This window comes from Anabrus simplex, chromosome 10 (assembly GCF_040414725.1).
Source record: "Anabrus simplex isolate iqAnaSimp1 chromosome 10, ASM4041472v1, whole genome shotgun sequence".
Classification (NCBI taxonomy): Eukaryota; Metazoa; Arthropoda; class Insecta; order Orthoptera; family Tettigoniidae; genus Anabrus; species Anabrus simplex.
Genome location: NC_090274.1, coordinates 1,685,240 through 1,699,507, shown reverse-complemented (window position 1 = coordinate 1,699,507; position 14,268 = coordinate 1,685,240). Strand labels below are relative to the sequence as shown.

The 14,268-nt window shown below is 41.0% G+C and overlaps 2 protein-coding genes and 1 pseudogene across 2 annotated transcripts in view; 1 reads left to right on the top strand and 2 right to left on the bottom strand.

Moving 5' to 3' along the window:
• Sarm (sterile alpha and armadillo motif) overlaps positions 1-3,537 on the bottom strand; it is a 466,437-nt gene extending 462,900 nt beyond the window's left edge. The window contains exon 1 of the mRNA XM_067154564.2: positions 3,421-3,537. Coding sequence (XP_067010665.2) covers positions 3,421-3,534 — 114 coding nt within the window. The 5' untranslated portion in view covers positions 3,535-3,537. The remainder of the gene's footprint in view (positions 1-3,420) is intronic.
• LOC136882229 (uncharacterized) overlaps positions 1-14,268 on the top strand; it is a 275,745-nt gene that overhangs the window by 62,444 nt on the left and 199,033 nt on the right. The window lies entirely within an intron of this gene.
• On the bottom strand, positions 12,262-12,400 carry LOC136882488 (U1 spliceosomal RNA; annotated as a pseudogene).

Here is a 14,268-nt window from a genome sequence, read left to right as displayed (position 1 = left end):
TTCCACAATTATCATCCGATGTTAATTTTAAATATTTCAATAAACAAATTGATCATTTGTTAAAAAATGCGTCCACCAGATTGTTTTAATTGAAGGAGGTCATGTATGATGTGAAAACAGCGTTACTACTGGTAGAGTTCGTCAACCAATGAGTTTCCGGTTTGAGGTTATGTTATCTAACAATGTCGTGCGCCATTTTGCCGCCAACACGTAAACGTCGCTTCGTTGGAAATAATAAGTAAGAAAAATACAAAAAAATTAAAGCTGTGACATATACTGTAAGGAAGGAATAGGATGAAGATGTCGTGGTAGTAAAGCGATCAACAGAGACAACTCGATGAAGTTTTCAGCAAGATGATGTTTTATACGTTATAGTTTAGCGATAATTGTATCGGTACTCAAATCTCATCACGGGTCCGGCAGCTGATCAAACCAGCGAGGGTATTTAGCGGTTATAAAGGACTAGAGTATGGTTCCAGTGCATGGGTCCCTCACCAGGATTACTTGATTCAAGAACTGGAAAAATCCAAGGAAAAGTAGCTCGGTGTTTTCCGACAGAAGAGTGGCGTTACGAAAATGTTGCAAAGTTTGGGCTGGGAAGACTTGGGAGAAAGGAGACGAGCTGCTCGACTAAGTGGTATGTTGCGAGGTGTCAGTGGAGAGATGACGTGGAATGACATTAGTAGATGAATTTGAGCGGTACATTTAAAAGTAGGAAAGATCACAATATGAAGATAAAGTTGGAATTCAAGAGGACAAATGGGGGAAAATATTCGTTTACAGAAAGGGGAGTTAGGGGTTGAAACACGTTACCAAACGCGTGCTAGATCCACCTGGAAGGACGTGGGTTCGATTCTCCGTCAGGAAGTTGAAAAATTTAAGAAGCGAGATTTCCACTTCCGGAGGTTCACTCAGCCTACACCACAAATGAGTACCAGTTAATTCCTGGGAGCAGAGGCAGACGGGCGTAGAGCTAACCACTCTACCCCACCAAGTGTCGCGATTACCGATAGTGGAAGCCTGACCCTTCAGCCCCTCTAATAAATTCAATAAATTTCTAATTTCTTTGCAATGATTTAAGAAAAGGCCAAGAAAACAACAGATAGTGAATCTGCTACCTGGGCGACTGCCCTAAATGCAGATCAGTATTCTGTCACACACGACAAAGATTAATATTGATAGTTGGCTCTGCATTGCTAAGTAACACTTTAATCCCCGAAGCAATGAAAAAATAGGGATGCCCGTCTGAGGCGGTAAACGCTTGCTCGGACAACCCGGAAGGACCAAGTGTCGCGATTACCGATAGTGGAAGCCCCTCCAAGAACCTTCATAGCCTGTACAGAGATGACTTTGATTCTTGCGTTTGGAATGATGAAGTAGTTTAAACCATTTACAAAGAGAAATTGCAAGTTTTTAAATGTTCTGGCAAAAGTTTAGATACTGCTCCTTCTACTTTATACAATACGTCCAAACTAAATTCAGTGTTTTCCACTTTTCACAAAATATTTATTTTGTATATATCTTCTCGTTTACGATATTTGTATTAGTAGTTCACTAACGAAAAACAAATTGTCTTTGTAAGTGTTGCTATGAAAATCAAATTAATGACAATATTCATCACACTAGAGATTTCACTTTATTTAGGTTAAACAAATAATTTATTTTTAACCGATAAAAATGCATAAGGGAATAAAATATTGTAGATACATGATATTAAATTGAGATGTATCCTTTCAGGAGATTAATTTCAATGAATGTTTGTTTGAGAAAAGTTAATACAGTCGAACTGCTTGTGGATGCTAAAACACGTGGAGTTGTCGAGGTTTAGAATAACGGCCATACGTCTTTCCTCTGCATCTACAAGTTGGCGTTTCAAAACCAGCTTTATTATACGTTTATTGGGAACGTTCTCGTTTTGGATAGACTACTTACAAATTCGTATTGAAGACAAGTCCGTAATTTTTACATCGCCGTATTCTTTGTAAGACTGTACACTCTACAAATTTCTCTAGAATATCGACAGCATCAAACACATCCACACCAACTGATAAACAAATGGCGTATGGCCTCCGGAGATGCCTAGTGCGGGTCTTGACCTGCATGTCTGTGAAGATGAGGGCCCCACCTAGGATGATGCTGAATACGCCACACACGCCCAGCCGGGAATCGAACCCGGGACTCTCTGAACGGTAACCATTTAGCATGGAGCAGGACACCAACTGATGACTGTGAAATGTGCCGAGGGTTGACCTAGCCAGCAACTTGCAACTTACACACTATCCTGTCCTGTGAACAGCTTGCTGAGTGTTGCAAAGTAGCTTAAAGTAGGATTTTAATGGCACGCGGCGATGTGCAGTACCGTTAAGATGCTATGGCAATACACTCTAAAATTTAGAGATTACTTATATAAGGAGGCGTTTTCAGTTCACTTCCTTCTATAGGATCTAGTTCTTCGTAGGGATAATGTGTACGCATAGGCGTAATGTAACGCATAACTTCGAGTTACAGAAACCATATTTTATAGTTCTTCGTAGGGATAATGTGTACGCATAGGCGTAATGTAACGCATAACTTCGAGTTACAGAAACCATATTTTATATCTTCTTCTTCTCCTTGTACAACATCCTCATTGGATTTTTTTTCCTAGTTGCTTTACGTCGCACCGACACAAATAGGTCTTATGGCAACGATGAACTCTAGGTCTTTGTTCACGCGTTGGAGTACTTCAGTGTTTCGTGTTCTGTGAAGCCGTGATATTCTGAGCAGGCGTCGGTAGCACCACATCTCAAAAGATCGAAGCTCTCTGTTAGGGTCCATAAAGTAAGACAGAAAACCCATAACGCGGAAGTAAACGGAGACGGCGATTGATCTTGACGTCCCTGTTGCCCATTCTCTTGAATGCGGTCCTTCCCTGTTCAATCCGGGATCTAATTTCATCAGCTGAGATCGAGTTCGCTGCTCCATTGATGTGCTAGCTATTGTCAAGTTAACAGGTTGAATGACATGTTTACTGCAAATATCCTTCGAAGTATCCAAAAATTCGATTAATGGAACCTCGAGTTATAGAAAAAATATATAACACCTAAAACATATAGGATTTCGTTCGGAAACGTAAATCCCTTCGAGATATCGAACGTTTGAGTTATAGAAGTTTGACTGTACTTTTAAAATTCTTGGACAAATTTCGGGGAGGGTCAGGATGAACTCATAAATATAGGTAATAGCCATATTTTAGGCAAATGTAGGATTCCATAAACAAGTCATATTTTGCGTAAACACAAAATTCTAGGATCGGACGAACACGGAATCACAGGAAATAATCATTCTAAACATCAGTTCTATTTATGCTCTCTAGAACAAAGGGAAAAATTATACGAGGAATTTTAAATGTCAGATAAGAGTGAGAGGAATATGACTCACCCTGTTGCAGTGTCTCTTGAACCTGGAGCAGGCCGCAGGTCGCGGGCTCTTGGCCAGACCAGTCCTCCACACAGGCTTCTGGTCGTGCCTGCGCCCGCAGGACCGCTCGCACATAGCCTGGAGACAAATAATAATAATAAAAAGACGCAAGTGCGATAAACAGTTATAATTCGAAAACAATCTTCTCTCACCCATGGGTAACCAATGCAAATATTGAGCTCGAATTATTATTATTATTATTATTATTATTATTATTATTATTATTATTATTATTATTATTATTATTATTATTATTATTATTATTATTATTATTATTATTTGTATGTATGGCTATGAAGTGATGCACAACCATTTAATATTAGTATTATTATTTACGTAGTCGAATGATCGTATTGTGTGTGAGGTTATGTCATGAAACATGTGTTGTACATAGACATTGATATCAGTTCCGTTAATGTAAATACCTGTAAATTAATACTTTAATTTATTCTTACCTATATATAATTTGTAATCCATAATTATGAACACACACTGTAACTTCCAGAATAGTACACTAGGTGACGAGAATGATGGAGAATACTCCTACATTATAATCTATGTATTAGACACTCTAGAATTTTCACGAAGGTAGATTTTTGTAATTTAGCTTCCTTGAAGCCTGGCCAGGATCTTGACGGTGAAGTTAGTTATTGGGAAGAGTTATTGAGAGTTACTGTTAAGTGAGTTGTTGGAAGAAAGTTATTGCGTAGCAACGTGTAGATATGCTTTTAACCAGTCAACTGTTTTATTTGTGTTCCAAGGTTGTATTCTCCATGTGCACCGATTTGCCTTCTTTTAATGGCAGTTTGTGATGTGAGTGTTTTGTTTGTGCCAACAGCAATTAAGGTTATGTGTATGTTTAATTTGTAGATAAATGCAAATAAAATAATAATTGTACCAACTGACAGCATCTCGTGTGCATCTTTGTGCATACGTTAGAAGAAGAAGAAGAAGAAGAAGAAGAAGAAACTTTGCAGGCAGAATCTCACAATGAGTAATCACAGATTGTTCAAAAGAATTGTACCTACCAATGAAAGTAAAAAAAAATCCCTTTTCCCTTTGCGAAAATCAAATTATCATAGATATGTCCTCCGGTCATGGCCACCCATGAACGGCTGCTAATTTCGGATGACAAACTGCACGGTTGCTAGGTAACAATACCTTACATCACTTAACGGTTGCTATGGTTACACTTCCGTCACACATTTTGTCGCGTCACGTTACACAAATTTTCGGAACCACCTCCAACGATAAGACATATTTATGTCAAAAACAGTCTTTGAAAGCTAGCTCGAGGGGATGGTGTCCAAACTTTACTAATGTAACTGCAGTTTTCTAAAATGTAACTTTCAAACAAGTCAAAAGAACTAGTCGAAATTCGGGAATAGAGAGTGTGAGGTACCCTCTCGAGTTCCCTATCAACTTGACTTTGAGATGACTATGACTTTGTAACCGTTTTCTGTTTGTAACTTTTGTAATTTAAATATTCTCTCCGTCTAGTCACCTCGGTAGTGTAGGCTTACCCTCTGTAACTTCGCGCCAGAAGCCCAGATAGGGTTTTAATCTTTTAATTGCAAATTTCAAGGAGGGCAAGTGTCGGCCTCCACATCATTTTGAGTTTTGGGCCAGTAACTTTAACCTGTTGTTTTCCACAAAGGCGCGGTAGTTTGGGTTTTCGATACCCTTGCGAAATTCTATTACATTGTGTGTAAATACGTTAGACTGTTGGGTATCTAAGACAGTAAATACTGTGAAATTGTAAAACGTAGGTTGTGCCTTTGATAGGCCTGGACATTTTGTTGAAAATGTAAATGTTATAGAGCAAAGACGCTCTGGGTGTTAATGTAAACGTTGGAAGGCTGTAGTGGTGTAATGTTCGGAGAACTGTGGAGCAAAAGGTGCTCTTGAAACACTATATATTTTGAATATTCTGTAAAAGAAATTGGGAGGGTCGTCTCCTTGACTGAGGAACCGCAGCGCTCATTGGAGGATGTATAATTAGTGGGCCTCAAGCTCAAGGTGGTTGTTATTCGATATTCTAAAATTGTTACCCTATCTTATGATCTTTTGTGCCTGAATTTTGTAAAGTCTTATTTCCAAAAATAGAAAGAAAGAAGAGAGTTGAGAAAGAAATATAAGCATAATTTTAAAGTTTTAAATCATTCTCCTGATTGCCCCATTCATGCCCGCACCTTATTTCACCTCTGTCGCGCACGCAATCCCAGGAACAACAATAATAATACAGAAAGCCTTAATTAGAGCTACCACTTTAATTTCGGGATCTACAGTCAAGCCAAGCTGAGTGGCTCAAACGGTAGAACGCTCGCTTTCTGAGCCCAACCTCCGCTGGTATCTGGAGGTGCTCAAATACGTGTCACTGGCGAAAACGTCAAAATTGTTATTGGGACGTAAAATTATTATTATTTCCCTTCAATTGTTATACATTTTTGTTGAAGCCCAAAATGCTGAAATTCTGTCCTAAACAAACGGTTGTTTAAAGGTGCGTCCACATCAAGATGTTTTCGTTAACTTTGTTAATAATCAGTGCTAACCAACAACGCCCATGAACATTTTTGACTGCTAATAAACAAAATATCTTTAATTTTTGTGAATGAAACTTTTCATGTAGTAGTAAGGAATACGATGATTTCCTATTATTTTTTTTCTAAAAATTGGCAATCAAATCGCAAGCGAAAGTTCTAATATACAGTATTTTTAATTCTGTATGATAATCTTTTAACTGTGTTCTAATGTTTTTCCCAGCTTCGCTCCTCGCTCAATAACCTATCCTTCCGTAATCACTTGTAGGTTTAAATGAAGTTATTATTCTTTATTTCGTACCTTTACCAATTCCTTGATATTGTTGTATAAAGCTTGAAACACAATAACTCAAACTGCTTGTTTTTGATACTCAGACAAATGTCCGAGTCACCAGTCGCTAGGAATCTTACAGCCTGTCATTAATGGAGCCGGATTTCCGATCATCTGTATCAATTTCAGGCCCAAGAACTGAACGCCTTTCCATTTTTTTTATTTTCCACACTTTGGGTCTATTTTCTTCTTTGTGAGCCTATTCATCATAACAACCGTGGACATAATGTTGAAGAAGTTTGTTAACTAAAGTTTATGTTGAGAAATGTTTTCACTAACTTTGGTGTGGATTAGCCATAACGTGCCATTTAATTTGCCGTCATGTGATATGGCTCTTGTATTTACACACTTCAGAATGCCAACCGAATGAGGTTCGATTCAATCTCACAACCTTCAGCATAGAATAAGACAAGAAGAAGGATTATCACTTCTCTGCTGTCTCCACGACCACTAGCCGCTCTTTAGGTTGTGCACTGTACCGCTGGGGAACCTGATTCTCCAAGTGTTGGACGTGGGTGCCTTCTAGTAATAACATTAAGTGGAGAGTTGTTGTACGTAGGGTGCAATTTGCATGTCCATCAGAATTAAATACCTTCGCCTTAGGCTCTCTCTAACAGGACTTGGAATAATACTCTCTTCAAGATATGAAATGAAGGAACTGCGGTCCTTTTTCGATAAAATGTTTTAAATGGACGGGCAAAATTATATTATGGTATAGTTGAAATTCACATTATTGAGGCATTCCGAAAAGCACGGCTCCTTGGCTCAATAGAAAAGTTCAACGTAGTGGTTTTCGATTCAAAGGGTTCCATACCGCCCGGTAAGGGAATTTTGGCTATGTCGAGTTAAATCCGGGACTACCCATCATAATGCCAAACACAGTAAACAATGTTGGTGGTCATTACTGTTTTGGTTTTCGGAGATACCGAGGTGCCGCTGGTGTTGTTTAACTTGCCAACCACTGGAGTGAGGCCAGGCCACTCAGCCCGGCAGGTACTGTTTTAAGAGGAAGTACAACTGGGCAACCATCATTGGAAGTCGCTGGAAAGAGGCCCAAGACAGCAAGGGTAACCCTCATGGTGTCCCTAGAGGGATACGCCGCTCTATATAGGGTTGGCGACTCAAAAGGCATCTGACGGTAAAACTGAGGCAAGTTCCCACGTTCGACACTGATCTCACCCAGAACCCTGCCACAGAGTGGGAGGAATGGCAGAAAAAGAAAAATTAGAAGCGGATGTATTCTAAAGCTATTGTATTGAGACCGGCGAAGCTGTCGGATATTCATTGTAGAGGCCGGATGTTTTCAGCAGTAATTGGTTTAATCTGGGGCAGCCTGTCGCACTCGTCTCGAGCATGGAGGCTCTCCTAAGTGTCGTCCAGTCCGCTCTGACATAATTTACTAAAAACAGCTCTGGCCGTCCGTTCTACTCGACCGATTTGCTTCTCTCCGGAATTACCTGCCGGTGAATCATGAGACACTGATATTCAGCCGACTGAATGACCACTCCAATAACTACAGGCGAAGGCTTACCCTAACCCGCAACATATTGTGTACTTAGCGAGTTTCTAACACATTCATTAATACTCTGATACTAGCAAATGTACGGGAATTCGTAATGGATTTCACGATTCCTTAATGAATTTATACGAAGTTACATGCCTGTATTCAAACTATTAATACGGCGAAAGCACGTGAAGTACGATAAAGCTGAAGTTGTGCGTAGTTTCTCGGTTACATATTGTTTGTTGTTCATTTGAAACCGGGAGTGGTACTGTGGCTGAACAGTGACACTGTCGACTTTAAGAAAGCCACTTAACCCAAGCCAGTAAAACAGTCCATTATTGATAACTCCCTTGTAAACCTCATATCGAAAATGTGTACATGAGAAAAAACTTTTTAGAAACTAATTTCCATGAAGGCAGGTAGATTTCCATTGTGTATATTTAGTGAGAGTGCAAAATCAAGGTTTTGGTTTCGTATAAACCCCCACTCAATTCATTTATTTAGAAACAATATTGGCCATAAAACCAAACCAAGGACAGGTGAATTCTAAATATGAAGGTTGGTAGAAATATATCCACTAGTTTTCAAGTTATAATAACTCAAACAAACATACAAACAGACACCAAAGCTAAAAAATATGCAGATGTCATTATTATACCTGAAACGGATAACTGAATGAAAATTTCGCCAAAATAGTAAATGTACAGACACACGGTCGTTACGATTTTATTTGTATAGATATGTGATTTTCATGCTTAGTAATGTCATTGCCATGTATGATTACTGCGTGTCAAGCCACACTTTTTCTGATCCCTGCTAGATACTCTTTGATACTGTAACCTTTCCTATTCAAGAGATAGCGGAGCTTACATGCTGCTGAGAGACAAAAGTCTACGTACAAACATCATGACACCTATCGAAGGATAACCTAGCTACACTAGAAAGAGTAAAGGCAAAAATCGCCTCTTCGACAGTAACCTATGAGCTGATAAGGCAACCGTTTACCGGGCGACTTGGCCGTGCGGTTAGGGGCGCTTGCATCCGGGAGATAGTGGGTTCGAGCCCCACTGTGGGCTACACCAGGCAAACCTTAAGGCCACGATCGCTTCCTTCCCACTCCTAGCCCTTCGTATCCCATCGTCGCCGTAAGACCTATCTGTGACATTGCGACATAAAACAAATTGCAAAAAGAAACCGCAACCGTTTTTATAGAAGAACTGCGACACAACACAAAAGCTTTACATCTAGAACTGCGGGATAAAAAGCGAGCTCCCGGTCAAAACTATCTTGACATCAGTCGTTTTCAGACCCACTCTACTGTCGGGAGTGAAAACTGGGTGGGCTCAGGATATCTTATTCATAAGCTAGAAGTAACAGACATGAAAGTAGCGAGAATGATTTATTGCTGGTAAAATCAGGTGGGAACAATGGCAAGAGGGAGCTCGAAATGAGGGGATAAGGGATGAAGCTGCACGCATACACGGCTCCGGTGATGGGGTCGTGTGAGGCGAATGGAGGAGAATAGGTTACGTAGGAGATAATGGCTCGGTCATGGAGGATAAGAGAAGTAGAGGGAGATCAAGATGACGAGGTTTAGACTCGGTTTTAATCGCCGCCATAAGACCTGTCTGAGTCGGTGCGACGTACCGGTAAAGCAACTTGCAAAAAAAAAAAGAGTTTATAACGATTTAAAGATTAGATGTACGGAATTAAAAGAGCCCACAGGGCAAGTTACAAAATAGAAAATTGTGGAGGCATTTAGTAAATTTACAGAGGCGTGCAGACTGGTCGGTGAAAGGCGTAGCATAGCTTTTCTAAATCTCTCTTAAAGTTTGGTAAACCGCCTCTGTGGTGTGGTGTTTAGTGCGATTAGCTGCCACTCCCGGAGGCACGGGTTCGATTCCCGTCTCTCCCACGAAATTTCAAAATTGGACCGAGGGCTGGAACGGGGTCACTCAGCCTCGGGCGGACAACTGATTAGAGGGGGTTCGATTCCCACCTAAGTCATCCTCAAAGTGGTTTTCTGTAGTTTCCCTCTTGTCCTCCAGGCAAATGCCGGGATGATACCTAACTTAAGGCCACGGCCGATTCCTTCCCTCTTCCTTGTCTATCCCTTACAACCTTCCCGTCCCTCACAAGGCCCCTGTTTATCACAGCAGGTGAGGCCGCCTGGGCGAGATACTGGTCATTCTCCCCAGTTGTATCCCCCGACCCGAAGTCTGACGCTCGAGGACTCTGCCCTTGAGGCGGTAGAGGTGGGACCCCTCGCTGAGTCCGAGGGAAAACCAACTCTGGAGGGTGGGTAAGAAAGAAAGAAAGAAAGAAAGAAAGAAAGAAAGAAAAAGAAAATAACTTTAAAAATTGTAGTACATGAATTAATTTTGACAGGAACCGATTTTGAGCGGCGAGGTGAACAGCGACACGCCCCTCCAGGCTTTAACAGAATTCATTAGTCCAATCGAACAGGCGTGACCTTGAAATCCGCATTCCAATGATAATGAGGACAGAAGATATGACTTAGAACACAAAACAAGGTTAGAATCAGTGGAACAGCCCACGCTGGGGAAGACATCCGAGGTAAGTTCGTGTGAAGTACAGAGTAACTTGGCGACGGACAAATGCGACGTTGAATAATGCGATGCACTTAACTACGGCCCACGCGCGGATTCCTCGACAACTGATTTATTGCGCTCCGCTCTGTCCAGTAATTACAGTAGGATCACTGCTAGTTCTGCGCTTAGGGAGTTAGACACGTTTATTGTCAATATTGGACTGAGTTTCCACGATCATAAGCTGTTAGGTTCAGTTACAGATTATTTAATAATAACAGGCGGTAAAGGAAATCGAAGAGGAATATGGAAAGGTAATGTTAATCCAACGAGAGAAAAGTAAACCTCTGAGATTTAACTGAGGCTGCAGATGAACTGGGGAAGTATGAACTCACAAGACGAACGAAGTCAGGTGTTGCAGGAAATAGGCTATTACATTTGGAAATGAAGTTTTAAACGAAGTAGGTGAATATTGTTACTTAGGTAGTAGGATGAATAGCCTAATGATGGCAGAAGTAAGGAGGACATAACATGAAGCAGGGAAGGCCTTTCTTCACTTCGGACACTGATGTTGGAAATAGAAATAAGTTTTTCGCCCGGACGTGGCATTCTGGATTATAACTATCTCATAAAGAAAGAGACTAAAGGCTTTTGAAATGTGGAGTTACAGAAGTATGCTGAAGGTGAAATGGAGGGCAAATTGAATCGAATTGGTGAGAGGAAAACAATTCGGCGAAATTCGACCAGAGGAAGAGATACAATGATAGGACGCATCTCAGGACTTGTTCAGTTGGTTTCTGAGGGAAGTGTAGGCGGTAGCGGCAGACCCAGCATCAACATGACAAACAGAGTAGATGCAGTAGGGTGGCATGGAGGGCTGCAAGGACTGAACAAAAACTCATGTAAGTAATTATAGTTGTATTTGCTCCACTTCTCACTACGATACAGAGAGACGCCGTAGTGCCAGAATTTTGCCCTGCACGTGTTATTTTACAGTAAATGTACCGATACGCGGCTGAAGCATCACAGAGAGCTGTGCTTCCGGTCCACAGAAGTGTAAAGAATTCAGAAATTCTTATGGACATCGCGCCATGAAAGTCCCCGGAGGAACAGAAGCTGAATTACTCCATTATCCCTAACTTGAGCATAGAATGGAAATTTACTCAAGGAAATAACAGGTATGCTAGCCTGCACAACGGTAATGCTAAGAGTTTCGCATAAACATTAGGGGTACAGCCCAACAGAACTCTGGTGTGGATCAATGACTGCGTGGATTTTTGTCTAAAAACAAAGTGCAAAATATGTACCTAAAGAATGTAGTAAATGTCAATGAAATATGTAATAGTATTACTGCAATAAATTTACAAAACTGCTAGTTTATTCCTTTTATTATGACTAATGGTTGTGATATGAGCGAGATTTTTTTAAATACCTCCATATTTTATGACAGAGTCATCGTTGTTGCTTTAGATACTTTATATAGTCTACTGTTTCTCTAATATTAATTAACAAATTAAAATCATTATCAAAATACTTCAAATATTTAAAACTTCCACCCCATGGCTAAATGGTTAGCGTGCTGGCCTTTGGTCCAGAGGTCCCGAGTTCGACTCCCGGTCGGGTCGGGGATTTTAACCTTAATTGGTTAATTCCAATGGCTCGGGGGCTGTGGGTGTGTGGCGCAATCAGCATTAGAAATCATCCTAGGTAGGGCCCTCATCTTCACAGACACGCAGGTCGCCTAATAGATCCGCACCACGCCATTATTAAATATTTAAAAATAATAATATGCAATGTATATTACACGATGTGGTGTTACCCTGAAAATGCCTTTAAACTCCCATTAAGTAATACATGATGCGCTGTGTGTCGCCCAGTACTTCTCCAAAAATTACGCGCCCGAGATACCCACATCTGGGGTATTCGCAGGGGTCAACCCAAGCGAAGTGCAATGCAAGGGCCTCACCCTGGGGGAACCGCCTTGTTGATCACGGTAACCCCTACGCCAGGTAAGTGATGGTTTGGCGCTCATCCGATAAAACTCTCTTGTAGGCTGAAAAGGGACGTTCAGCATTGCAGGCGGTCACCGGTACATATTTTAAAAAATAAAACTAGCTGGATGAAATCACTAATGATGTTGCAAACAGATAGAGAGGTTGAATATCCTAGATTTCGTTTCAAGACTGCATGGAGTTTGTTTCAGTACTGCTGTACGCAGTCGAGGCTCTCCGACCTACTGTATTTCACACACAAAGGGTTAGAAAACACAATTTTTAACGAATTTTAAAGCCAACTTCAGGAATTTGAAAATATTCTATATGAGATGAAATTCGCCAGTTATTTTGCTATAGTCGACACAAATTTTATTTTGTTGTTATAATTACCTCGATACGTTCAGAAATGTCACAGTACGTAAAACGAAACAGAAGCACATTTGCAGTTGTCTACAAGCCATAGTTACAACACTTGGCAGGTACGTGGTAGTCCATAACATAGCAAATCGAATAATTCTGACCGAGCGAGTTGGCACGCAGTTGTCAGCTTCAATTCGGGGGATAGTGGGTTCGAACCCCACTGTCAGCAGTCCTGTGGACGGTTTTCCGAGCTTTGCCACTTTTACACCAAACAAAGGCCGGGGGTCTATACCAAAGTTTGCAAACAAATGTAGATTATTTCATTTTGTGTTTATTTTTATCATAGGCGCGTTACGTAGCTATCATCGAGAATTCTAAACTGTTTAAACTTTTTTATTTTAGTTAGTATCACAAGTCTTCTTCTTCTTCTTCTTCTTCTTCTTTTTCTGCGCCTTTTCCCTCGTCTGTGTGGTCGCGGGTGCGAAATGTGCCGCACATCTGGATTTGGCCCTGTTTTACGGCCGGATGCACTTCCTGACGCCAACCCTATATGGAGGGATGTAATCACGATTGCGTGTTTCTGTGGTGGTTGCTAGTGTCTGAATATGAAGAGGTAAGTGTCCCCGGGCCAGAAGATTAAAATCCCCGACCCAGCTGGGAATCGAACCCGGGACCCTGTGAACCGAAGGCCTCAACGCTGACTAGTTATACTCCGCACGGCTCTACTTCTAAATTGGCATTTTGGCCGATTTTGGCTCTGTCTGGTGGTTATGCGTTGAAGCACAGACATCCAACCAATCCCAAGCTGCCATTCATATAGATTTAGACCTATATCTGGAGAGCACGATATTTACATTCACCAGGTCGTTAACCTATCTCGCTCAGCGTGTATGGTATTCGGTATGGTTCGCTATCTTTTGCATTTTCTTTCAGTAATTAGTGTGTTTTTTTTATATTAGTCTCTATCTCTATCTCTCTAGTACAGTACAGCGTAATTCACACTTTAGCATAGCATAAGTTTGTACAATATAGATTTAATTATTCAGAGTATAAAATAGCTGTAGTTTTATTTACGTCCGTGTATTAGTGTACTTAGTTCGACGAGTTTACCATGTCTCAGTGTAGTTCGGGAAAAACAAGTTGCAAGAAATTGAGAGGTGTGAGACAAGGCACGCCCTTGGGAAGCCAGGCCCGTGAAATTTTGTCCAACGTGCGCGAGTACTTTGAGAAAGAAAAGGAGAACGGTGCTACATTGCTTCCTTTAGCACAGGCCGTACAGAGAACTGCCGACGCTACCGAAGTAAGTAAATACACAGGAGTGGCAGTTGGAAAGGAGAAATACCACGCTGAGGAACAATCTCCTGGATCCTCTAAGCTTGAAACGCCGGGTAAGAAAAGGAATCGGACCAAACCAGTGACGAATTTGGACAGTTTCCATAAAGATGCCATTCGTGGACATATTTATGACTACTGCCGCAGAAAAGACCACCCTACTCTTGGAAAACTACGCGAGTCTCTGAGGGAAACCGAA